The sequence below is a fragment of the Ptychodera flava genome, assembly GCF_041260155.1.
Source record: "Ptychodera flava strain L36383 chromosome 3 unlocalized genomic scaffold, AS_Pfla_20210202 Scaffold_25__1_contigs__length_14229661_pilon, whole genome shotgun sequence".
Lineage (NCBI taxonomy): Eukaryota > Metazoa > Hemichordata > Enteropneusta > Ptychoderidae > Ptychodera > Ptychodera flava.
The window spans coordinates 4328179-4356100 of NW_027248279.1; the positions used below are offsets into that span (position 1 = coordinate 4328179).

The 27922-nt window shown below is 39.3% G+C and overlaps 2 protein-coding genes across 5 annotated transcripts; one reads left to right on the forward strand and one right to left on the reverse strand.

Annotated features, from left to right (window-relative positions):
- Positions 1-374: 374 nt before the first annotated feature.
- On the reverse strand, positions 375-21687 carry LOC139125638 (coiled-coil domain-containing protein 191-like). 3 transcript variants are annotated; one of them, XM_070691734.1, is made up of 10 exons: positions 21595-21687; positions 8686-8724; positions 8037-8175; positions 6743-6931; positions 5838-6010; positions 4971-5194; positions 4557-4731; positions 1987-2177; positions 1195-1468; positions 375-882 (listed from the first exon to the last, which is right to left on the reverse strand). In XM_070691734.1, exons 1-10 carry the CDS (start codon positions 21679-21681, stop codon positions 523-525), a joined length of 1851 nt encoding a protein of 616 aa, XP_070547835.1. In that variant the 5' UTR covers positions 21682-21687; the 3' UTR covers positions 375-522. The 3 variants fall into 3 exon arrangements, with proteins under 3 accessions (XP_070547835.1, XP_070547834.1, XP_070547836.1); XM_070691733.1 differs by lacking the exon at positions 21595-21687 and adding an exon at positions 10533-10782; XM_070691735.1 differs by lacking the exon at positions 21595-21687 and adding an exon at positions 9031-9057.
- On the forward strand, positions 10847-27854 carry LOC139125641 (medium-chain acyl-CoA ligase ACSF2, mitochondrial-like). 2 transcript variants are annotated; one of them, XM_070691738.1, is made up of 2 exons: positions 10847-10938; positions 25892-27854. In XM_070691738.1, exon 2 carries the CDS (start codon positions 25923-25925, stop codon positions 27606-27608), a length of 1686 nt encoding a protein of 561 aa, XP_070547839.1. In that variant the 5' UTR covers positions 10847-10938; positions 25892-25922; the 3' UTR covers positions 27609-27854. The 2 variants fall into 2 exon arrangements, with proteins under 2 accessions (XP_070547839.1, XP_070547838.1); XM_070691737.1 differs by lacking the exon at positions 10847-10938 and adding an exon at positions 21811-21966.
- The last annotated feature ends 68 nt before the right edge of the window (positions 27855-27922 follow it).

Sequence of the window (27922 nt, forward strand, 5' to 3'; positions counted from 1 at the left end):
ACCAGTAAATGTTCTCTTTGTATTCTGACATAGCAAACCAGCATAGCCTGTTCTTTCAAGAATTGAAAGCAAAGAAAATATCTACCAGACCAATGGCAAAATGTAACACAACAAACCAGGTTAACAGATTGACCAATGACTTCTTATCCTTTCATTAAATTGCAAACTTTAACAATATTAAACACTCCACTTTGCATAAATGAGAGGATGCAATTCATAATTCTGAGATGAGTTTCTGTGACTAGACTCCTACTGAATTTGTTTGACCATGCAACTCACAGTACCGTTTGCAGCTGTTCGACATAAACATAGAACATGATTTTTTGTTTAATATTATAAGATGACAGTAGTGCACAAATATTGAACAAAAATACCTTGAACTTAGAGGCTGACTGACGTCACTGACTGCATTGTTGACATCTTTGACATTGGACGGTTTCTTAGATGTTGAACTTCCATCTTGTAAGTTATTGAGTTCTTGTTGCAGTAGTTGCTGTCGTTGCATTGATTGCATCTCAACAATCAATTTTTGTTGTTCTTTATGCTGCTTTTGCTGTTCCTGTAAGATTGTTGTTGTGCTGCATATCTGTGTTCAAAGTTATTGATAGTGTACGGTATTTTCCGACTTCTACCCATGTCCATTTCTTTTTGTAAGTTTTCATGGCCATATTCCATGGCATTGTTTTGTTCACTGTCTCCACGGTTTGCCAGCTGTTCCGGAGTCAGATTGACATGCTTCCTGGTAACTTGCCATGCAAATTTGGGTTTTTCCAGTGGTTTGGCTTTCCTGGACTGTGTGTCTTGGAGTGACCAGTCACTCCTACCAGTGCTTGGGATGGAATGGTTCTGTAACCTGCGAGCCGGTTGGTCAAATAAATCGTCCTATGGAGGGCAGATTAAACGAATACAAAAATATGTTACTTTCATTAGAAAAAACTTATACAATGTTGAAAATCATATCATCACATTTTAGTTGTAACATATTTTAAATAGCTCACTCCCTGTTGGATCTACCAAAACTTTGAAATAACCATACAATTATGCAAATGTCAAACAGCCACACAGCTCTCTGAAAAATGTCTTCTTTGGTCATGTAATAACTGAAATGATAACACAGCCATGTGATATTCAAATCAGCTTCTTTCTTGATTATGGAACAACCACCCCTGTGGTAACACAGCCACATTTACTCACCACTTTTTGCCTTGTAGAATCTGGCCTATCAGAAGACCTGTTAGAATGAGGAGTCTCCAAATCATCCACAAACAAACTGTCATCCTCCTTCCTATTGGTCCAGAGCTTCCCTGAAGCAGCTGCTTCCAGGAAGGCAGCCATTTTGTTTTTAGTTTCCTGTCTCCTTTCTGTCAGTTCTCTGCTTTGTTGTTCCTGTGCAACCCAGAGCTGCCAACTCACAAAATATCTTTTCAACAGAGTTTTTCTGTGGAAGTCCTCAGCAAGCTGCTTTTTCCTGAAACCAAATTACGTTTCAGTAAATATCACCGTTATCTAATGACATCAAGTGTATATGTCAAGTAATTTGTATGATTTTAAGTCTATTCTTCGTAACAACTGGTGTATTTAAAACATTTCAAAATGAATACAGCTAAATGTTGATCTTTCTTGTAAAAGTTTCATGACTCCATGTTAAATTGATTATCTTTCTGCGAACTGATCAAACTGATTACTTGACTCTGTGATATTTAAGTGATGTCTTGTGCTTCAGTACGTGTATTCACTATTGTCTAGCAAAATTGGGGTTATACTGGCCCTCTATCAGTCTTTATCTCTTCACTGAAATTATAATAAGTAGGAATGACAACTCATTTACACTTTTGGAATGAATACAGGCTCTCTAAACAGCAATGTAACGTAAAATGCCACAGTGATTGTTTACACCATCCAGCCTGACCTGTGAGACTCTCTGACATAATTCTGTCTCTTTTCATTTCTTGATGCTAAACCAATCATCTACACATCCAGTCTTACCTGTGAGACTCTCTAATGTAAAATTCTGTACGTCTCTCTTCATATTCCATACGCTGCTGACGTACATAGTGTCTCCATTTGTTCCAGGCCCTGACCAATCTTCTCCAGTCTGAGAGAGCCCTGGCTTTGCCCATCTGTATTCGTCTGTTGGCTACTAGCTGATACCATGCTGAGAAATGCCTCCGTAGACACTGCAATGAAAAACACGATGTGAGATTTATCAGAGATCAATGGTTGTAACAAAACTAAAATTCAACTAGTTTGACACAATTGAGAGTAGCAAAGGAAAATTTTAAAAATGAATAACTCGACATACCATCACGCTGATTTTTCTTGGAATATTTCATTCCTGTTAGGTCAAAGATTGAAATGTTTCCAAAAACGGATATCTTTAGAAATCAATCTCAGGATTGCAATAGTTGAGTTTTGCTTCACAGCTTTTATTATGAAGGATGTCACATGCTTTCATCATGCTTCAAGTTTGAATTATTGCTCTAGTTATTTGATGTCAAGTTATTATTTCACATATTGTGATATGCCTTGGATACAGAGATGCATATAACACTTGTTGTAGAGAAGAGTCAGGACAGGAAACTAGTGATTTCTGAGAAGGCATTTGTGTAACTCTGCAAATAGTTGATAGGATTTGTATCAAAATGATGTCAAGCTTTTGTCATCTTCCACTATTTTCTCAAACATAATATACTTATAAATGTCCAAAAGCATCAAAATAACACTCTACCCTTGACACCATGCAATGGGTCAAAGGTCAATTTCACATTCAGATAATGGAGACTACAGACACTTTGACAGGTGTATGAATTGTAAACAGCCGGCCTTGCACCATGTCAGTGTCTCACAGTAAGTGAGGCTACCCACAATTCCCCTTGTTTTGTTCACTCAGACATTTTTTGCTAAAGGCTTTTTCAATTTTATCAGTTTCTTAACGATTTGTAACTTACAATTTAAGTTCAGGATTATTTGTTAAGACTATGTTCCAAAATTATTGATTATGTTTAAAATTCAAGAGTAAATTGAATGAGAAGTTGATGTTTGGAGGTGCTAAAAATTGCACACTTGTCAAGATAAAGTTATCAGCAACTAAGACGGTCTCATCATACCACCTGTCAGACATGCAAATTTCCTTTGTTACGAACATTAAAAAAAATCAATACCCTTTCTTTTGCCAACACAGATGCAACTTATTCCCTTAGTTCCCTTGAAAATATTGTGTATGGCTGTCAAAAATCTATGTCGACAAAGTTACAAAATTGCTATCTCCTCCGCGGAAAAAGGGTTGATCTTCTCATTATTCACAGTGAGAAATCAGAAAATTATGATGATCAGAACTATGTTGCCAAAATTTTGAAATATGAACCGAGTTGTTCTGTGTACAGAAGAAATTTGCTTCAGTTCAGTGAGTGATCTCCGTGTGTACAGATCATGGAGGATTGTGGGTAGCCTCACTTACTGTGTGTCTGAATGTTCTACAAACCAATGCCTGGCCGTAACTGGTGTATGCAGGTCAAAGGTCACCAAAAGTCATTGCTGGATTGACCTTAAATCAATATATGGCAACCAGTGAGAACAAGTACTGTAGATGGAAATGCTATTGAGTTCAACAAGATTTTAACCAATCTGCATGAAAAACAAATGATCAAACCCTAAATCACAGAACACGGTTTAAAACCTGGCAAGTTTTTGTCATGGCAAAGAAACATACTTGAACAATCTCTACAGACACACTGTAATTGTGTTTTGCTATAGTAATGTATATAATTGGTATCAACTGGGAGACTTTCAAATTTACAAATTACTTAGTCATGGATGGATTGGGATTTAAATACAGCCAACCAATGATTTCAAACACAGCAGTATCTGCGGTGTGAGATTTTTCAGAATTAGGTCATTATTTATAGCACAAAATGATCTGGAATATATATATTTTTCACTGATGTATGGCTGTGTGATAACTCTGCCTCACAGTCCAACAATGTTGAATTCATGCCAAGCAAGGTATTGACAAGCTGTGTAATTTATAAGTGTGATTAGCTGACTACATGAATAGCAGTGGTCATTTATCACCTGTCACTCTGTGACCTCACTTGACCGTACACAGTATATCTACTCAATACCTACTGTGAATTTACGGAACTGAAACTTATATTATATTGAGGAAAGCTTTAACAAGAAATAAACAATGTAAACAAACACCAGGACAGATTATGTGATATACAGTGCATGACATGATGAAATATACACAGGCATGTTAACAATGCCAAAAAAACATAGCCACAGTGCAGACATGGACAGACAGTAATAGCATTTTTACAACTTTTGAATCTTTGATCTGCATTCACACTGTCATGAAGGTCAAATGTTAGACTGTAAATTATTTTGTAGTCATGGTACTCAGTCAGACTAAGTGTCCTTAGTAAGGGAGATATACAGATCATGCACATAGCTGGCTCACACAAATCTCACCTCATTGTTTTGCCATTTTACTTGTCAATTAAATTTGAGTATCTTTGTTAAAAATATTTTGAATATACTTTGCTGAGTAACAGTACCTTAAGATCCTCTGTTGCTTTCTTTGCTTTCATTTCTTCAAGACGTCTCGTCAATTCCTTCCTTTCTTCTTCCAGCATCTGTTGGGCTTGATGTTTCCTTAATTCTGCCTTCCTCTGTTGCAATTCTCTCTCCTCTCTCTCCCTCCTCTTTTCTGCCTCCCATCTCTCTTGTTCCCTGGAAAACAACATCAATAGATAGGGAATGATGTGAAACTTTTGTGGAGAAAAGATCTGTCCACAACATGCTTGCTGCCTATTCTAATTAGATTTTACTCAGATATTGCTATCTGTGTGATTTCCATTAAAACTCTATCCACTGTTAGTGTTATACATTTGTTGCAGTGTTAATCTAGCAAACACTGCATGCATTCAAAACAACAGAATATAAGACAGGATACATCTTAGATATTCTACCTTCTTTGTACTTCTTCAGCAACTCTTCTTTGTTCTTCCATTTCTTTTCTAATCTTGGTCATTTCTTGTTGTAAAAGAGTTTCTTCTTTCCTCTTGTGCATTGCCTTGTCTCTTTCTTCTTTCAAGATGATCTGTTGTGCCTGCAGTTGGGCATCTTTCCGCCTCTGTTTCTCTCTCAATTCTCTTTCTCTTTCTTTTTGTCTTTTTTCTCGGTTTTCCTTCACCTGATTCAAATTCAAAAGAAATCTTAGCTATCTCAGATCTTGGGGAAATATTTCCAAATCTGTCCAAGGAGGGATTGGAGGAGCAACTCTGAGACTGCCAATCTGTTTGTTAAGACCAATGAATTTACCAGTTGCCTTGTCAAACACACATTTCTGATCAATACTGCATGCTGTGTCTGCATAACTAGACTAGAGGACTTCCTGACTGACCTCAATACTTGTTCAAGAAACAAAATAAGCCTGTCTACCTTTAAATGTAAAATATCAAGACCAACTACAAGAGTCCAACAGTAGAAGGTTTTTGGTGATACATGAAAAACTGCATGTTATAAAATAATATCAATAATGTTGTCTCTAATTCTGAAGTCATGGTCTTATATTAACAGATGAGAAATAGTACTAGATGTCTGATGTACAGCATAGCTGGACTTCAATATCTGAAGGGACAGATGATTGAAGCACCCAGAACACTTTTATCTAATAATATCAGTAATATTGTAAAATTTCTTGCATGGAACCACTGCTTATAGTGCCCATATTGGTTCCATTAACTCATAAAAAGTGTAATTTCAAGTATTAAAACTTGGTGCTCTGGTGGAATCACCTGTAATACTTTAACAATGTTTGTCCATTCTTTGCTTACCCTTTGATGTCTGGCTTGCATCGATATTGTTGGATCTTTTCCTTTCTTTTTCCTCTCATCCAATCCCAAGTCACGTAAGAAATCCGTCTCTACAACTGGTTTGTCTAACAATCCCTGGATGATACCCTCCACAGTGGATTCCTCATCACGCTCTTCAATTTCCTTTGCAAATGCTGTACAATGTAGAAAAGTTGAGGGGTAGAACAATTATTATTCCACTTTAGAATTGTGAACAAATGCAATTGGTTTCAATGGAAATGTCTGACTTAGATGTATTGAGGGCAAGGGAGTGTAGGTTTACAATCACTGACTTTTAAAAACTGATTTTACAGATAATATTATATCAATTACATTAGATACTTCACAGAGTTGACAAATTGTATCTGCAATCCTGGAAAATGTATCAAATTTTTATGTTATCATTCAATCATCATGCTATGTAACTCAACCTTATTTGAAAACTTACATGCCCTAAACTGTTCTATGCTTGTTTAAGTTTTGACTGACTGCTCTTTACATGTACAATATGTTGATAGAAATTGAAGGTCTGATGACAATGGCTGTCTGACAGTGAAGTGAAAAACAAAAATTAGAAATACTGAGGTGTACCAAGACAGGCACTTTTAAGGGCCTAATTAGTGATTGCCTGAGTTCTTGTAGTTTCTTTACACAGAATGGTTTTTTGAAAAAAATATTTACTGATTGTCTCTATCGATCAGTATATTCAATCAGTCACTGATACTTGCGAAGAAAATCAGAGGAACAATATTTTCTCTCCAATCACATTAGGATGTTAAAAAAAAAATATTTGCCATATCATCAACTATGGGAACTTATGCCAGAAAATGACATTTGAAGCCAAACAGGTCCTCCACAACAATTTTCAGAATGTCTAAGTTGATTACCTTCGGATGATATTCCGTTGTATGGATGTGGAAATCCTGGATCTTCCACAGCAATCAGGTCATCCCACTGTTTCTTGATCTCTGATCTTGTCGGTGGATTCCGTGATGATAAAATTTCATCCATGTCATCATCAAAGTCATTGTCAAGGTGACATTTATCAGTCATCCACTGATTCAGTAATTCTTGTGCTGGTGTGAAAGACAAATAAAACCCACAGACCTCATATGTATGAAAAAATGTAGTTAGGGAAATACACTGCACAGAGTCATCAAATATTTATATAGGAAGGACAACAACTGAAGTCATAATAAATGAACTGAACAATTTCAACAAATATAACATTTCAGACAAAAGTATTTGTGTTTGGCTAAAAGATGTTTCAATGCTTAAACAGTATACACATATTGACTGGCCATGTGGGCAACAACATACGTTTGTACCCTGAGGGACTGTGAGTCACCCTGAAAAACGGACTGTTTCCTGAGGCCGAAGGCCGAGAGAAACAGTCTGTTTTTGGTGTGACTCACAGGACCGAGGGGTAATAAAGACCTATGCTGTTGTCCTCATGGCCAGTCAATACGTGTTTTATAACACACCTCATCCGCAGTCATGCATAAGATCATACCATACACAAAATTTGTCGCATGTAATATGTTGGAGTGGTTCAGTAAGAAAAAGTTTTCCGCAGCAGGATCGCAATACTTCTGCAAAACGTTCAATGCACCTTTAATTATAGTCTTCAGAAAGTAGGATAAACCTAGAAATTTCTCGACTATCGTTTCAATCGGCCGCGGACGACATCTTTGTTTACATTCTGGTCTGCACATGAGTCAATGTCGTTTTTGACGTCAATGGGCATCATTTTCGGAACTGATGCCTGGCAGGCAACAGTTCCAACAAATGATGCCTGATGGCGTTGTTTACGTGGATCAGCACAAAAAGAACACATTCAATTGGCGAATTAGAATACCAACTGCGGATGAGGTGTGTTATAATGACAGTTGAAGAAAATTGATTTGCTTGACTCTGGTTTAGTATCATGTGACATATTCCGGTAATAAGAGAGGTGTATGAGAAATGTATTGTGTAAATTTATGGTACCAGTACCAGCTTCTGTATTATATATAATGTGAAGAGTATGTGTTGTGTGCAAAAATAAAAAATAAATTACTTTCACAACATATTTGTGGATTTGTATCTCTCAATTCAAAATATGGCAGCTTAAAGTGAAATAGAGATTTATAATCCCTGTGTATATAATCTGGTCAATAAAATTAAAACATGCAGGGTTACCTTCTTGATATGCTTCATCATGGTCATGGAGGGCATCTACGGTTGCCATGGCTGTTGCCATGCCATTGCCATGGCTACCACCAGTATACTTGTGCCCAAAGGTGACAGCGGCTGCCCTATCAGAAGCTTCTTGTACTTTCTGTAAGAATCCATATAAGGTATTTAAATTTCTGTAAGAATCCATACAAGACATTTAAACATTCTATAAGAATCCATGCAAGGCATTTAAATTTTTGTAAGAATCCATACTACACAGTTGGACTAAGTTGTCAAAAATTGTACCATTACGTGAACGTCCTTTAAAAGATTAATTTTAAACGACAGCAGTGTATAGAATTATATCTGAAATAGAGCTTGTCAGTTTTCATAGTATCATTACAAGTAATCTGGCACAGAATCAAACGTGGTGTAGGGAAAGCATCACATCCTGAATCAGAAAGAATTCTAAATTTAAGAAAAATCTTGAAAGACATTTACACAATTACACTGTTGCACCATGATAGAAATCAACTTTGTTGAATAAAATTGGTCACCAAGTGAGTAGTTAGTAACTTGGTTACCATGCCACGACAATTTGGCGATGGCAAAATGAAAGCTGCTGTTGTTGTGGCAACTGCCTGTGAAACATTATAAGGTAATAGTACAATACCTTGATCCAATCTTGTATGTCATCTGCACCTGTCAATTTCTGTTTTAAAGATTAGGAAAAAAAAACATGAAAGATATTAATCCTAAAATTTTAATTATATTCTAGGTAGAACGCGTTTATAGCTAGGGTTTGTGAAGACAAATTTTTACCAGTGTCGCACGTGAGGCTGTTGTTGAAGTTAGTATTCTCGTTTTCAGCCTCCCAATTTCAGGCCCAAAGTCATTTCGGCACCGCGACCCAAAACGTTTCGGCACCGCTCAAGGCTACCTGCGGGAACTAGTGTTGGAGCGTAATGTTACAAATCCAAACACTGAAAAAGTATAGTGTCCATTAACATTCACGTACATTCATGTACATGCTTTAATCGGTTTCTAGACGTTTCGGCACCAAGTCGTTTCGGCCAAAGACGTTTCGGCCTCCCGATTTCAGGCCCCAAGTCGTTTCGGCACCGCGACCCAAGACGTTTCGGCACTGCTCTGTAGTGCTCAGGGCTATCTGAGAGAACTAATGCTGGAGCGTTATGTTGCACATCCAAGCACTAAAAAAGTAGTGTCAAATAACATGCTTCACTTTGTGAGAACATAGTAAGAGACCGTAAGAAAAAAACTTCATATTATTTTCAAATCTGTGTCATAAGTTTATCGATAGCAATAGCCGCTGTCACGGCAAATGTTTGAAAGCGGTGCCAAAACAGCACGGCAAATGTCACAGAAATGTACAGAAAAGTACTGGTCAGAACGCACAGGTCACGCTTACGATTATGACGGGTCAGTCAATCACTAAATACTTTGAAAAAAAAATCTAAACAGGGATGCCGAAACGTCTTGGGTTGCGGTGCCGAAGTGACTTGGGGCCGGAAATTGCGAGGCCGAAACGACTTGGGCCGAAACGACTTGGTGCCGAAACGACCAGTTACCCTTTAATCATGGAGGAAATCTCTGCTACCTCCATGCTTTAATCTTTGTGAAAACATAAGAGACCGTAAGAAAAAACTTCATATCATTTTCAAATCTGTGACACAAGTTCAGCGATAGCAATGCAATAGCCACCGACGCGGGAAAAGTTAGAAACAACTGCATGTGTAATTTCTAAAAACATAATCTAAACTTATGGACAAACATTTATTTCTGTATGTTTATGAATTAAAAGAACACTCATCACTTGCGTACACACACAGCCCTAGCTGCAAAATTGTAGCTCTACGGTGAGACGGTCGGTGAGTTTTGGTTTTTGCGACTTCGCTCACCAGTAGAGCTACAATGCCGAAGGCCCTGTAGCATTAAAATAAGCGTGTCGCTCATGACGCAGCATTTTGATGTGAAATCCCACATATTTACTGCATTTGGTAGTACTGATTTATCACTACTGAATATAAAACACTATACTACACTAACCTTGTCATTTGTGGTTTGGTATTCGTTCAAACACGTTGATCGCATTCCAAAAACACTCAAGCGTGTTTCTGTGAGCTGCCATTACCGGAAGTTGGTAATGGCGGCTCCCAGAAATGTTTCGGAACGCGCTTATATGATACTCCCCAGGGCCATCAGCCTTGTAGCGCTACTGGTGAGCTATGTCGCAAAAACCAAAACTCACCGACCGCCTCACCATAGAGCTACAATTTTGCAGCTAACACAGTCCGAGTCTTCACAATTACAGCATTTTGATATTTAAGACTCTAACCTCACTGAACACGTTCGAAGATAAACTTATCATGCTCGAAGATCAACTGATCGTGACTACTTATTATCTGACTGAAAAACGACTTGACTCGTGATCTACCGATCGATGTCATTAACTAGTTGATACATGTCTTCTTCGCCGCAACTCTACAAACATCACCATACCTTTGATTTTGAGGTATTCCCTGAATTTACAGGTTTCGGAGCAGACCATCGTTTCCATCGGTAAAGAGCCGGATTAGAATCGGCCATGATACCGCAAACTCACATCCGATGAGCGATACAACTGTGCTCAGTTCAAAAGTACTGTGCAAAGAGATTGTAGGATGTCGCTTAGCTGAGCAAAACATTGATGGTGATCGCCATATTGGAAATTACCCATCATGCAACATGTAACGACATCAAGGTCACCCTGGAAAGGTCAAAGTGCAAAGGCTACAACATCTGACTTTGTCAAGACCATCTATTTTTTACATCCATGTCAAGACCGAGAGGAACGGGAAAGGTTCCATAAAGTGTTTCGCGCTGTCTGCAGCCTTTGGTTTGTCGTCCCAAATTAGTCGTATTTAAGGTATTGTTACGAAATTAAGCCGTCTATGCCCCCATAGACGTGTGTACATATGCCTGCATATGTGGCCCAAATGAACCAACGATTTCAATGAGCACGCTACACGACCGGTTGTACGACTCAGAAAAAAAGGCATACACACGTCTATGGTGGCATAGACTCCGAGCGGAATAGACCGATCGAATACAAGAGAAGTCGGCCAGTTACGAACTCGGCCAGTTGGAGAAGTCGGCCAGTTACGAACTCGGCCAGTTGGAGAAGTCGGCCAGTACAGTATGCACCCAATTAGAATGCTAGTATATGCTCCATAATAGTGTTTCTTTTTTTGAAGTCTCACTAAAGTTATATGCTAAAGCGATCTAAATGTCATTCATAAGATGGGCGCAAACATTGGGTAAAATTAAAGATGGCGGTGTATCGCGATCGTGGTAGCGAGTTTTGCAGCCTTCGTCATAGCAAGCCATGAATTTTACTGAAGAAATGGCATAATGTTTGCCTGAACTTTAATACGGTACGCGTCCGATCTGCAGAAATACTGAGGCAGACCGTACATGTTTTGCAGGGTGGACGTGGGAGCTCTTCGACTTCGAGTTGTTTTCTGAATATTAAACCGACAAAATAACAAAAACTATGGTTGTAAAAAGTTAAAATTGTTTGGCATATTCAACTGTGAAGAGAATACGTATGCAATCATATTGCTTTGTTGCGAGTGGCCGACTTCTCCTGGCCGACTTCTCCCACTGGCCGAGTTGGTCGGCACCGGCGCTGGCCGAGTTCGCAACTGGCCGACTTCTCCGGTTACCGACCGATAACAAGTGACTGTGCAACAACTTGGAGGTTCGTGAAGCCAGGCTCGCCGCTTCACGAACCTCCAAGTTGCTCGTGGGTACCAAAGTCTTTGGTACTTCATGCATGCCTTGACCAACATACCAAAATAGTCACAACTAGCTGTTGTACTGGTTCCCAGACACTTCGCACCAAAACCACTTCGCACCATACCATCTCGTCCCATACCATTTCGCACCAAAACCACTTCGCACCAAAACAACCTCGTACCAAAACCACTTCGCCCCAAAAGTCATGTCCCCCAAACCACTTTGCCCGAAACTTATCGCTAACTGGTAAAGCTGAAAATAACCACCTTCCTGTCATCCTGGGACTGAAATCTTGAAAGTGTACGCATTTCGCGAAATTGACATCGTGCAATTCCGCGCACGGCACCTGAGTTGTAGCATTTGCGTGTTTCTTTTTTCTTATTCTATCGTTTATGGTTTCATGCAACAATAAATGGTTCGTGGTAGCCAAAATGTCCTAATACATTAATGCTTCCAAGTTGTAGGTAAAAACAACCTTATGATACGTCGTAACATCGTTGTTTCAGGACGAGTTGACGGTACTATACTTTGGGCGAAGTGGTTTTAGTACGATGTGGTACTTGGGGCGAAGTGGGGTTGGGCGAAGTAGTACTTGGGACGAGGTGGTTTTGGTACGAAATGGTTTTGGGACGAAGTTGTGTGGGGCGAACTGGTTTTGGTGCGAAGTGTCTGGACCCCGTTGTACTGTACGCTCGTAGCCTAGAATCTATTCGTCCGCTTGCCTCCGTACCTCCGACCCACTGGTCGGAGGTACGGAGGCAAGCGGACGAATAGATTCTAGGCTATTTAGCTCGAGGTTTTGCCTTTGCATTTGGGTCGGACGGCACAACTACAGTACTGCAACTAAGTTACAACATGGAGGTAGCAGAGACCTCCATGGTCACAACATGCAGTACCTATTTTGCTGTAGTTCCACAGCCCAGCTTAAATTATGTTTACATAAATTAGGGGAGAACCATTTGATTTTTTTTGGGGGGGGTGTGGAGAATTTTGAGAAAAAAGAATTTGTCACCAGGTGAGATAGAAGGAAAAAAATGATCCTGTCATGGCCTGAGAAAAAAAATTGTCATAACAGACAGAAGTGAAAAAAAATTGTCACAATGCACCAGAAATTAGCAATATTTGGAAACCTTATTCTCATGTATTCTTTGCCAGCACGCCGCCATAGGCGGCGCAAATGTTTTTACCACAAGCAATTCTTATGTTTTTTTCCCAGCACATATGATATAAACATGCACTACATAGACATAGGTCTACTTTACACCTCAGTACACTCAATGCTTTCCTTCCCTTTTCTGACCCAAGAAATCATATTTCAGGATTTCTGTTGCAATATCTCAATGGCATAGGCACTATCTAAAGGGGACTATTTGACTTCTGTAAATTGTGAAAATTTAAAACACAAGACAGGAGTCAATAAACTAGTGTTAAAACCAATATATTATTCTCTCAATATAAATATGTTAGAAAGATGTACAAGTTGACAATGAAAAATTGAGGAACAACAAATATAATGAAATACAATGTGTGAGCCTTGTTTCTCTGACCAAAAAAGATAACATCTTCCCTGAGAACTTACATCGATGCTTGGTCATGTTAATTATAATATGACACCACACACCGGATCGTTCACTATAGAGTCCATCAATAGTGGCAAACTCTCTCAATAACTAATCTGGCTTCTCCTCTTTGAGGAGGAAGATGACTTAATAGTCACACAACCAAGCGGAGGGGATGCAAAACAAGAGAGCTACTGATGAAGGAAGCCCATTTTTGGTTCATGAACACTGTTAAGACGAATCACTCAATCAACAAAACGGTTTACCGGAGACTGAGATCACATGCATGACCAGGTACATTTTAAAAGCACTTATCGATTCACCGGTGTCTCGCCATGTATTCGGAGGAATGTGAGGGGGGAGGGGGTCATTAAAAATATTGAAAACTTGGGGCGTTACTCAAAATGTGGAGAGGAAGAAGGGGGGTAACTCAATTTATTTGTACGAAATAAATTGAAACACATCTCAGATTGCACCATTGTACACATCCATTTCTCAAAATTTTCAATGCGAGAGGGGGCACCTCGCTCTCGTGCTCTCCCCCTTGGGTCTTCTAACAGTTTTACTGGTAAAAGACAAATTGAAAATACCTCTTGGATTGCACTACACTGCACTGTGGCGCACCATCAATTTCTCAAAATTTTCACAGGATCTAGGACAAAACTGAACTGTTGTGAATTCATCATTTATTATCACAGAAACATGTTTTAATTAGTCCCCACGGACACCGTCCGGGAGGACTTATAGGTTTGGTCATGTCCGTGCGTGCGTCTGTGCGTGCGTGCGTGTGTGCGTCCGTCCGTCCGTCCGTCCGTCCGTCCGTCCGTCCGTCCGTTCACGCAGATATCTCAGAGATGCCTGAAGCGATTTCATTCAAACTTGGTACAAGGATTACTTCATATGTCATACAGATGCACGTTGATTTGTTTTGTGATACGATCCAATATGGCCGCCAGGCGGCCATTTTATTACGATTTTTTCATGTACAGAGCCATAACTCAGGCATGTTTCAACTGATTTTATTCAAAGTTGGTACAAGGACATTGACCAGTGTCATAGATATGCACGTCGATTCTTTTTGTGATACGATCCAATATGGCCGCCGTGCGGCCATTTTGTTACGATTTTTTCATGTACAGAGCCATAACTCATGCATATCTCAACCAATTTCATTCAAAATTGGTACAAGGACATTGACCTATGTCATACATATGCACATCAATTTGTTTTGTGATACCATCCAATATGGCCACCAGGCGGCCATTTTATTACGATTTTTTCATGTACAGAGCCATAACTCAGGCATATCTCAACCAATTTCATTCAAACTTGGTACAAGGACATTGACCTATGTCATACATATGCACGTCAATTTGTTTTGTGATACGATCCAATATGGCTGCCAGGCGGCCATTTTATTACGATTTTTTCATGTACAGAGCCATAACTCAGGCATGTTTCAACCGATTTTATTCAAAGTTGGTACAAGGACATTGACCAATGTCATAGCTATGTACATCAATTTGTTTTGTGATACGATCCAATATGGCTGCCATGCGGCCATTTTGTTACGATTTTTTCATGTACAGAGCCATAACTCAGGCATATCTCAACCAATTTTATTCAAAGTTGGTACAAGGACATTGACCTATGTCATACATATGCACGTTAATTTGTTTTGTGATACGATCCAATATGGCCACCATGTGGCCATTTTATTACGATTTTACATCTCCTGAACTACAACTCAGACATGTATCAAGCGAATTTATTCAAAAGTATTTTTATCACAGACCTAATTAATGAAGAGGACTCTATCCTCTCTGAGGACCTGTAATCAAAGTACCCATTAACAATCGGGGACTGTGTCATCAACGATGACTTGTTTACCTCAGTTCAATGACCATTTTGGCAGTTAAACATACCACAGGCTTTTCATTAGAAGCTGGCAGCTGGAGAAATGACACAAGAAGGTCACAGATTTTCCGTTTCTGTATATTCATTTGTCTTCAGTCTCTGGCAAACAGAACTGTTTTTCACAAATTGTATTGTCATTGTTATGTTGTTGAATATTGTGACTCAAACACTGATCATGCAAAAAATGTAAAAAATATCAGTGTTCAATGTCATTTTCAAACAGTTTTACCAATTGCAAAATAAACTGAAACTCCTCTCAGATTGCACCATTAAACACATCAATTTCTCAAAATTTCCAATACGAGAGGGGAAACCCCCTCTCGTGCTCTCCCCTCGGGGTATTCTAACAGTTTCACTTAGTAAAAAAATTAAAACACCTCTCAGATTGCACCAGACTGCACCATTGCACACATCAATATCTTAAAAATTTCCATGCAAGATAGGGGAAAGCCCATGTGACACTTTCCCCCTAAGCCTCTCGCGTGTTCTCCCCCTGTACTTTCAAATTCTGCCTGGTCAGATATCCTAGTGAAAACCCTGTCATAATACCCATCCAAATTAAACAATATACTATATGATTAGATACTGCGTGATCTTTTATCTGTGTTTTATTGTGACTTTGAATTTCATTTTGATGTGTTCACCTTTTTGAACCATCATGAGATAACTGAGGATAGTCTAGCACTCAGAGTACATCAGGATTTGAAAGGTCTTTACTGTTGCTGTATTTTGTGCTGTATTTTGTAAATGTTACAATTACATGTATTGGTATTTAACTTTTCTAAGTGGGATCAGTCAAAATTTCAGAGTTAGAGAGGGAGGTTACTCAAATTCATCATGGTTGGCGGGGAAGGGGAGTCACTCTAAATTTCAGAGTTTCAGGCCGTAAATAATGACAGCTCCCTTATAATACAAGGCATTACAAACTTGATGACGAATAAAAAAAATACCACAATTATACGGTGTCGCTCAAATTTGATCAGAATTGGTATATACCAGAATGGGTACCAAAGATCAACAATAAATGTTATTTCTATCTGTTCAGTGCAGTTAAATTCTACGTGATGTTATGACAATGATTTCTGCACAGTACAACCAGAAAAACAAGAAATATTTAAACCAGAAAAACAAGAATGACAAAAGTAATTAAGGTCTGAAACTTTAGGTACTGGAGGTCAACTTTAACAACATGCATAGCAGAAAGGCAGCAAGCCCCTCTTAGTTTGACCATAGACGGTCTTCCTCCCCTCTACTGTCTATGGTTTGAGCAGGTCTGTTAATATGTAACAGTTCATAAACAATGACAGGAAATGACTCAAGTCAGTGGAGTTAGCCTGTTTCAAGTCACTGGCATGCCACCTGACTCCTGCACATTTGCAGGATTTCCCTTTTTCTTACCTCATTTGCACATTTTTGACACTGACGTGTTCATTTGAACAAATTCACATCTCATCCCCTGCATCTACCTGTACACCAAATACTGAGATGGTAGCTATGGGGGTATGGTATTTATATTCATACCAAATATGAGCTAAAAATTGCACTGCTACTCCATTTGAAAAAAAAAAATGATGAAGGTCTGACAGTAGAAAAAAAAAATTGCTGTCACTCTGACAGGAAAAAAAAAATTGCTTCCATCCCCACTTCCTCCAAACCCCCCCCTTGAAATCAAATGGTTCTCCCCTTACGTCCATAGGCCCTAAGTCAGAATGAGAACGATTGTCTTCTATTGTTGTAAACTAGTAGATAACATTTACATAGGTTATTTTGTTTGTATGATTTTTTTTCAGATACACGTGTCATTTTATATATCAACAAACCATGGAATCAAAGATGTCAAGTTTTACTCAAAGCTATGAGCATAACCCTCTTCCACTCAGATTGCTGGAGATACTATCAGTGATAACCTTGATCAATCAGTAGAAATGTTTCCTCATAAAGAAGCCTTTGTGTTTCCTGCAGTTGGTGTCAGAATCACCTTCAGAGATTTTAAACAGCAAGTCGATATAATGGCTTCAAAGTTTCTTCAGTTAGGGGTCGAGATTGGAGACTGTGTTGGCATCTGGGCTGGAACTCGTCTAGAATGGCTCATCTCGTTTTATGCAGCTGCAAAAGTTGGTGCCAGAGTTGCACAGTTCCAGGTTGGTTTTACATCACAAATAATGGAGAAACTACTGAATGTGACAAAGTGTAAAATCCTTGTAAACAGTAAAGGTGACCATCCTTCAGTAGATCTCTATGAAATCATTTCAGAGTTAGAGAGCTGTGAAGTTGGCACGCCGCATGTACAAACCAGATTTCCGTCATTCCAGACTGTCATAGAAATGGATGAAGATAGTAAACAAGGTAGTCTTAGTTTCCAACAGATTCTGACAACAGGCTATGTGTCGGAGAAAGAACTGCAAGCAAGACAACAGCAAGTGTGCAGTGACAACATCCTGTCATTGTACTTCACATCTGGTAGTACAGGGTTCCCTAAGTGTGTAGTGCACACACACCATACACAGATCAATTCACAGAGAGCATCTAATACAAGAGAGAAGTGTTCAAAGGCCAGAGAGTTGCTTGCCAGCTCAGACCTTGCCCATATCGGTGCCATACGAGCAATTCTATTTCCAGGGTTGTTTGGTACAACATCAATATTCTTACCACCAAAGTATTCTATAGAGAATACAATGAGGGTGCTGCAAGATGAATGTGTAACTCGCACACGTTTACGACCAAATGTTTTATTTGATTTGATAAATCATCCACACTTTAATGAATACAACTTGCAAAGTTTGGAGACTGTCTTCACTGGGGGATATCTTGTGCCAGAGTCAATCATGAAGCTTGCTGTATCTGCACTTGGTTGTCATGTGGTTGATGACTACGGTTCTACGGAGATGATAGATGGGTTGTTTTCTGAGGTGTCCGGTGTTAGCTCAGAAGAGATGCGAAAGTACCCAAACTGCGTATATCCAACTGCAGGTAATGAAATCAAAGTAGTCACTGCAGGTGGAAATACTGTTGCTGTGAATACGATAGGAGAACTCTGGGTTCGTTCCCATTTTTGTTTTTGTACTACTTGGGTGACAAAGAAGCTACCGACAAGGTGAAAACATCTGATGGCTGGTTCAAAAGTGGAGATTTAGTATCAATGAATGAGGATGGCTGGTGTAAGATTGTAGGTCGGCTTAATGACATGATCATACGTGAAGGAATCAATATCTACCCATCAGAAATAGAGATGGCCATTGCCCTTCACCCAAAAGTATCACAAGTTCAAGTTGTAGCAATACCAGACGAGAAAGTACACCAACGTGTGTGCGTATGCATCATAACCAAGAACAGTCAGGTCTGTACAGAAGAAGAAATCCTCAAATTCTGTCATGGTCGAATTCATGAAGCACACATTCCAGACCACGTAATCTTTGTCAAGGAGTTTCCAAAGACATTCTCCAATAAACTTGATCGCCGGCAACTTTCAATGGTTGCTGAAGAAACTATCTTTTCTACAAAGTGACTGCAACCTTATGAAAAAAATGTGTTTGCTTCTATTGAGCATCAACAGCACAGCTAGTGAAGTAGTTTAGAGAAAATGGTAACTTCAGACATTTAAGGATGTGATAATCATTCATTATAATTTTCATCGTGTCTTTCCTATTGGTTTAATAAGACACGGGAATTGGTCCAATAATCAGTGTCATAGCAGGTATACAGATAATTTACCATGTCCAAGAAACAAATAGGAAATGACAATACAACAGGGTCATCTTGTACTACTTGTTATCATTTTAGTCCTAGATTTTGATAAGGGAAAGGTCAATGAAAATTGTATTTCCATCGATAACATGAATCTCAAAAGCTTGTAACTTTCCCTATTTCATCTTCAAGCTGTACTTCAATTGATTTGTTTTTGTGATTTTCAATTATCTCTTGCATTTTGCGATGTCTGTGCATTTTAGACTCATTTATGACATACAAGTGCAATAAATGGATGTAGGGTTCAAGCTCAACGTGTGGACTTGTGTATATTGAAGTGTGATGAATATAGATATAATGGACAAGCTGAGGTAGTGTACATACCTAATGGCAGAGTACAAGATACAAATCTAAACTGTTTGTCAAATGACAGACCTGCAGTACTATTTCTGGTGTGACAGACAGTTGAAATACAGTGCCTAGATATTATACTGAGACAAAACGTGCCATTATCAACATACTATCTTGATGTGTGACTCATTTTGTTTCAATGACCTGAACATAAAGAAGAAAGTCTGTCAGGAAGAAAAGAACAAATCTAAAATACCCCCAAGCCCTATAAGTTGACTGTTTCACTATATTGTTACAGGAAGTTGAAAGCGAAATTGAATACCGAGATATCTTTCAATCACATCTAAAATCTGTTGTCAAAATATTATGACAATAAATTGATGACAGTGAAGCTCTTAACACACGAGATACCACAGACATACACATACAGAAACACAGAGAGTAAGTTGATATGTGGTTGTTCCTTTTTGGTCATGTAGTTTCTTTCCATAAACACATTGGCATCTTGTTGAAATTTTAGCTTGTTGGTACAATGTCTATATTTACTAATCAGTAATCAAGTCAACTATTTACAAGAAGAAAATGACGTTGCTAACACTTGTTGCACCACACAACAATAATATATACTGGGTACATTGTTTTTTCTCACATTTAAGCACTAAATTATGGAAATAATACAATTTCTGGTCGACTCAAACTTTTCTATTATATTTTCTAAAGAAATGTTGATGGGTATGCATACACTTTATTTTAGTAATTTTATAACACTTGGGATAATTGAAGCCAATCCTGTATTGTGCCGCTGAGTACGCAAATCGTTAATATATAGAAACATTCATTAATTGCTCAATTGTATGAATTAGGGGCTTGAAAAACTTAATAACATTTGATATTCGTTTATAAAAAGCCAAACTTAAGGCCAATGCTTTCCACGTTTTCCCTGTATTCATTGGTTTCACAACAGCACAAAGTTCAAGGTTTCAAGCTTCGAGATTTGGTGGTAAAATGGTTCACTGAAATTAATCAGCAATGCCAACGGCAGGATACATGAAAAAGATGTGGAAAATTAATCATGAAAGGGGATGGTTGGTAGTTTAATACGTAAATTTGAGTTGTAATCAAGTGGATTCCGAGGCACAAAATACACCAGTACTTCCGGTCCAAATTACTGTAAAGAGTCCCCATTTGGACTTTATACCCAACAAGCATCGGTCCACACGGTTGACGTACGCCAATAAACATTTTTAGTACCGTAGACTTATATGACCCTAGTGACACCGGACTACAGACACTCCGATCTGAAGTACGAGCGGCCACAGAATATTGCAGTCTTCTCGACACTGCTCCTTTTCTTCTCTTGCTTATGTCCTGCACAGAAGCTAAACAACATTCAAACATGCTGGCTGAAAAATCCGGGGAGAAGGTAGGAGCTCATATGTGTGCTACTCGTATTTTATAGTTGCCATTTGTGAATGTGCCAAGTGGATCATTAACTTTGCAACAGTAATATAGACGGACGCAGTGTACGCTGTGCATTCCCTGTGTGCGTTCCTAACACACAGCGTACACTGCGTACGTACGCAGGGCTAGCGAGAGAGTTGCCGACATCGACGGTTATTACGAAAAAAGAATAAAAGACTGGCATTTTTGGAAGCGATCGAGTAGCTGAGGTAGGCAGGGATACGACTTGGGCCCAAGAACGCTGAATTTCGGCAGTAATTTGGCTTTTTACGTCAAGTCCAAAAATGGATTTGAAGTCACCAACTCTACGTACGGGTCTTTGCAGGGCTGTGGTGAGCGGGGCTATTAGCTGTAGTGGAACACACAGCATCGTACGCAGGGCTATGCAGTATACTGTTTAGTCTTCAGTAGTGATAAATCGGTACGACCAAATGCAGTAAATATGTTGCATTCCACATCAAAACGCCTGGTCGAGTACGACGCGCTTACATGATACTCCCCAGGGCCATCGGCCTTGTAGCGCTACTGGTGAGCGAAGTCGCAAAAACGAAAAATAACCGACCGCCTCACCGTAGCGCTACAATTTTGCAGCTAACACAGTCCGAGTCTTCACAATTACAGCATTTAGATATTTAAGACTCTAACCTCACTGAACACGTTCGAAGATAAACTTATCACGCTCGAAGATCAACTGATCGTGACTACTTATTATCTGACTGAAAAACGACTTGACTCGTGATCTACCGATCGATGTCATTAACTAGTTGTTACATGTCTTCTTCGCCGCAACTCTACAACATACGTAACCATACCTTTGATTTTGAGGTATTCCCTGAATTTACAGGTTTCGGAGCGGACCATCGTTTCCATCGGTAAAGAGCCGGATTAGAATCGGCCATGATACGTAAAACTCACATCCGATCAGCGATACAACTGTGCTCAATTAAAAACTACTGTGCAAAGAGATTGTACGATGTCGCTTAGCTGAGCAAAACATTAATGGTGATCGCCATATTGGAAATTACCCATCATGCAATATGTCACCCTGGAAAGGTCAAAGTGCAAAGGCTACAACATATGACTTTGTCAAGACCGAGATCGGCGAGAAGAACGTGAAAGGTTCCACAAGTGTTTCGCGCTGTCTGCAACCTTTGGTTTGTCGTCCCAAATTAGTCGTTTTTAAGGTACTGTTACGAAATTGAGCATAAGCACATTGTTCGCACAGGCGCTCCTGAGCTGGGTAGTCTGCTAAGTAGATCGATTTTCGGATCGATCTATTGATCCCGTAGTCGATATGCCCGCCACTGCAACCTAAATACTCACAAGGTGTGCAACACAATCACTCAAAAAACACACCACCCGATTTGTCAACTGGCCGCGCGCTCGCACAAAACATTCAGAACTACACTCCCATATACCTCGCTGGATCACAAATTTAACCATCTCCACAAAAATCACGCCTATGAATGTGTTACTCGCGTCATCTTGAAGAAATTGGCCGTGTTTTGAGACCAAGCGCGTTGAAATGCGGCCTGCAGAACGATTCTACCATATGACGTCATTTTTTCCACTGCTGATTGGTTCAACTATACTACACCAGTGACGTCTTGTCGTGACCTTTGTTTTGGCCGTTGATTAGCCAATCAGTAGTGGAATAAATTACATCATATGGTAGAATCGTTCTGTAGGCCGCATTTCACTGCACTTGGTCTCAAAACACGGCCGATTTCTTCAAGATGACGCGAGTAACACATTTATGGGTGTGATTTTTAAGGAGATGGTTAAATTTGTGATCCAGCGAGGTATATTGGAGTGTAGTTCTGAATGTTTTGTGCGAGCGCGCGGCCAGTTGACAAATCGGGTGGTGTGTTTTTTGAGTGATTGTGTTGCACACCTTGTGAGTATTTAGGTTGCAGTGGCGGGCATATCGACTACGGGATCAATAGATCGATCCGAAAATCGATCTACTTAGCAGACTACCCAGCTAAGGAGCGCCTGTGATTGTTCGCGATGCCACTAAATGTTAACAACAACCACAGTCACTTGTGATTCGCTGATCGGTCTATTCCGCTCGGCGTCTATGCCCCCATAGACGTGTGTACATATGCCTGAGAAAAACAGTCATATGTACACACGTCTATGGGGGCATAGACTCAAGCGGAAAAAACCGATCACAAGTGACTCTGCAACAACTTGGAGGTTCGTGAAGCGGCGAGCCTGGCGCTCGTGGGTACCAGAGTCTTTGGTACCTTCATGCCTTGACCAACATAGTTTTAGTCACAACTAGCTGTTGTAGCCTAGAATCTATTCGTCCGCTTGCCTCCGTACCTCCGACCCACTGGTCGGAGGTACGGAGGCAAGGGGACGAATAGATTCTAGGCTATGTAGCTCGAGGTTTTGCCTTTGCATTTGGGTCGGACGGCACAACTACAGTACTGCAACTAAGTTACAACATGGAGGTAGCAGAGCCCTCCATGGTCACAACATGCAGTACCTATTTTGCTGTAGTTCCACAGCCCAGCTTAAATTATGTTTACATAAATTAGGGGAGAGCCATTTGATTTTTTTTTTTGGGGGGGGGGTATGGATAATTTTGAGAAAAAAGAATTTGCCACCAGGTGAGAATTTTGAGAAAAAAGAATTTGTCACCAGGTGAGATAGAAGAAAAAATGATCCTGTCATGGCCTGAGAAAAAAAAATTGTCATAACACACAGAAGTGAAAAAAAAATTAATTGTCACAATGCACCAGAAATTAGCAATATTTGGAAACCTTATTCTCATGTATTCTTTGCCAGCACGCTGCCATAGGCGGCGCAAATGTTTTTACCACAAGCAATTCTTATGTTTTTTTTCCCAGCACATATGATATAAGCATGCACTACATAGGTCTACTTTACACCTCAGTACACTCAATGCTTTCCTTCCCTTTTCTGACCCAAGAAATCATATTTCAGGATTTCTGTTGCAATATCTCAATGGCATAGGCACTATCTAAAGGGGACTATTTGACTTCTGTAAATTGTGAAAATTTAAAACACAAGACAGGAGTCAATAAACTAGTGTTAAAACCAATATATTATTCTCTCAATATAAATATGTTAGAAAGATGTACAAGTTGACAATGAAAAATTGAGGAACAACAAATATAATGAAATACAATGTGTGAGCCTTGTTTCTCTGACCAAAAAGATAACATCTTCCCTGAGAACTTACATCGATGCTTGGTCATGTTAATTATAATACGACACCACACACCGGATCGTTCACTATAGAGTCCATCAATAGTGGCAAACTCTCTCAATAACTAATCTGGCTTCTCCTCTTTGAGGACGAAGATGACTTAATAGTCACACAACCAAGCAGAGGGGATGCTAAACAAGAGAGCTACTGATGAAGGAAGCCCATTTTTGGTTGTTAAACACCGTTAAGACGAATCACTCAATCAACAAACCAGTTCACCGTGGACTGAGATCATATAATCAGGGTCATTTTAAAAGCACTATCGATTCACCGGTGTCTCACCATGTATTCGGAGGAATGTGAGGGGGGAGGGGGTCATTAAAAATATTGAAAACTTCAGGGGGGCGTTACTCAAAATGTGGAGAGGAAGAAGGGGGGGTTACTCAATGTATTTGAACGAAATAAATTGAAACACATCTCAGATTGCACCATTGTATACAACCATTTCTCAAAATTTTCAATGCGAGAGGGGGGCAACTCGCTCTCGTGCTCTCCCCCTTGGGTCTTCTAACAGTTTTACTGGTAGAAGACAAATTGAAAATACCTCTTGGATTGCACTACACTGCACTGTGGCGCACATCAATTTCTCAAAATTTTCACAGGATCTAGGACAAAACTGAACTGTTGTGAATTCATCCTTTATTATCACAGAAACATGTTTTAATTTACCTCAGTTCAATGACCATTTTGACAGTTAAACATACCATATTCAGGCTTTTCATTAGAAGCTGGCAGCTGGAGAAATGACACAAGAAGGTCACAGATTTTCCGTTTCTGTATATTCATTTGTCTTCAGTCTCTGGCAAACAGAACTGTTTTTCACAAAATTGTATTGTCATTGTTTTGTTGTTGAATATTGTGACTCAAACACTGATCATGCAAAAAATGTAAAAAAATCAGTGTTCAATGTCATTTTCAAACAGTTTTACCAATTGCAAAATAAACTGAAACTCCTCTCAGATTGCACCATTAAACACATCAATTTCTCAAAATTTCCTACATGAGAGGGGAAACCTCCCTCTCGTGCTTTCCCCCTTGGGGTATTCTAACAGTTTCACTTAGTAAAAAAATTAAAACACCTCTCAGATTGCACCAGACTGCACCATTGCACACATCCATGCAAGATAGGGGAAAGCCCATGTGACAGTTTCCCCCAAGCCTCTCGCGTGTTCTCCCCCTGTACTTTCAAATTCTGCCCGGTCAGATATCCTAGTGAAAACCCTGTCATAATACCCATCCAAATTAAACAATATAGTATATGGTTAGATATTACTGTGTGAGCTTTTAGATCTTTATTTTATTGTGACTTTGAATTTCATTTTGATGGGTCCACCTTTTTTGAACCATCATGAGATAACTGATGATAGTCTAGCAGGGTACATCAGGATTTGAAAGGTCTTTACAGTTGCTATATTTTGTAAATTTTACAATTACATGTATTGGTATTAACTTTTCTAAGTGGGGGATCAGTCAAAATTTCAGAGTTAGAGAGGGAGGTTACTCAAATTCATCGTGGTTGGAGGGGGGGGGGGGTCACTCTAAATTTCGGAGTTTCAGGCTGTAAATAATGACGGCTCCCTTATATACAACACATTACAAACTTGATGACGAATAAAAAAATTTGCACTGCTACTCCATTTGAAAAAAAAAATTGATGCAGGTCTGACAGTAGAAAAAAAAATTGCTGTCACTCTGACAGGAAAAAAAATTTGCTCCCATACCCACTTCCTCCATACCCCCCAGAAATCAAATGGTTCTCCCCTTACATCCATAGGCCCTAAGTCAGAATGAAAAAGATTGTCTTGTATTGTTGTAAACTAGTAGATAACATTTACATAGGTTATTTTGTTTGTATGATTTTTTTTCAGATACACGTGTCATTTTATATATCAACATAACATGGAATCGAAGATGTCAAGTTTTACTCAAAGCTATGTGCATAACCCTCTTCCACTCAGATTTGCTGGAGATACCATCAGTGATAACCTTGATCAATCAGTAGAAATGTTTCCTGATAAAGAAGCCTTTGTGTTTCCTGCAGTTGGTGTCAGAATCACCTTCAGAAATTTTAAACAGCAAGTCGATATAATGGCTTCAAAGTTTCTTCAGTTAGCGGTCGAGATTGGAGACTGTGTTGGCATCTGGGCTGGAACTTGTCTGGAATGGCTCATCTCGTTTTATGCAGCTGCAAAAGTTGGTGCCAGAGTTGCACAGTTCCAGGTTGGTTTTACATCACAAATAATGGAGAGACTACTGAATGTGACAAAGTGTAAAATCCTTGTAAACAGTAAAGGTGACCATCCTTCAGTAGATCTCTATGAAATCATTTCAGAGTTAGAGAGTTGTGAAGTTGGCACGCCGCATGTACAAACCAGATTTCCGTCATTCCAGACTGTCATAGAAATGGATGAAGATGGTAAACAAGGTAGTCTTAGCTTCCAACAGATTCTGACAACAGGCTATGTGTCAGAGAAAGAACTACAAGCAAGACAACATCAAGTGTGCAGTGACAACATCCTGTCATTGTACTTCACATCTGGTAGTACAGGGTTCCCTAAGTGTGTAGTGCACACACACCATACACAGATCAATTCACAGAGAGCATCTAATACAAGAGAGAAGTGTTCAAAGGCCAGAGAGTTGCTTGCCAGCTCAGACCTTGCCCATATCGGTGCCATACGAGCAATTCTATTTCCAGGGTTGTTTGGTACAACATCGATATTCTTACCACCAAAGTATTCTATAGAGAATACAATGAGGATGCTGCAAGATGAATGCATAACTCGCACACGTTTACGACCAAATGTTCTATTTGATGTGATAAATCATCCACACTTTAATGAATATAACTTGCAAAGTTTAGAGACTGTCTTCACTGGGGGATATCTTGTGCCAGAGTCAATCATGAAGCTGGCTGAATCTGCACTTGGTTGTCATGTAGTTGATGACTACGGTTCTACGGAGATGATAGATGGGTTGTTTTCCGAGGTGTATGGTGTTAGCTCAGAAGAGATGCTAAAGTACCCAAACTGCATGTATCCAACGCCAGGTAACGAAATCAAAGTAGTCGATGCTGGTGGAAATATTGTCACTGTGAATACTATAGGAGAGCTCTGGGTTCGTTCTCCATTTTTGTTTTTATACTACTTGGATGACAAAGAAGCTACCAACAAGGTGAAAACATCTGATGGCTGGTTCAAAAGTGGAGATTTAGTATCAATGAATGAGGATGGCTGGTGTAAAATTGTAGGTCGGCTTAACGACATGATTATACGTGAAGGGATCAATATCTACCCATCAGAAATAGAGATGGCCATTGCCCTTCACCCAAAAGTATCACAAGTTCAAGTTGTAGCAATACCAGATGAGAAAGTACACCAACGTGTGTGCATATGCATCATAACCAAGAACAGTCAGGTCTGTACAGAAGAAGAAATCCTCAAATTCTGTCATGGGCGAATTCATGCAGCCCACATTCCAGACCATGTAATCTTTGTGAAGGAGTTTCCAAAGACATTCTCCAATAAACTTGATCGCCGGCAACTTGCAAAGGTTGCTGAAGAAAAGCTCTTTTCTAAGAAATGACCATTGTCGTTTAATAAAACATTTAAGTGCTCCATTTAAGTATTCTTTCAATTATTCAGCTGGTCAAGTTTTGTGAGGATATGGCATCTTCAGATTTTTATGTTCAAGGATTAATGTTCAACAGAAGATATTTAGATTATGACATGGAAAAATTAATCAAACTTGCATGGAAGGAGATGGCATTCATTTTTTCATATCTTACATTATTAGTTCTTTGAGAGAAAAATAAAATTCTGACCACCTTTATCATCAATTGTAGTATCTTTATATTTCACAAAGTCTGAGAGAGAGAGAGAGAGAGAGAGAGAGAGAGA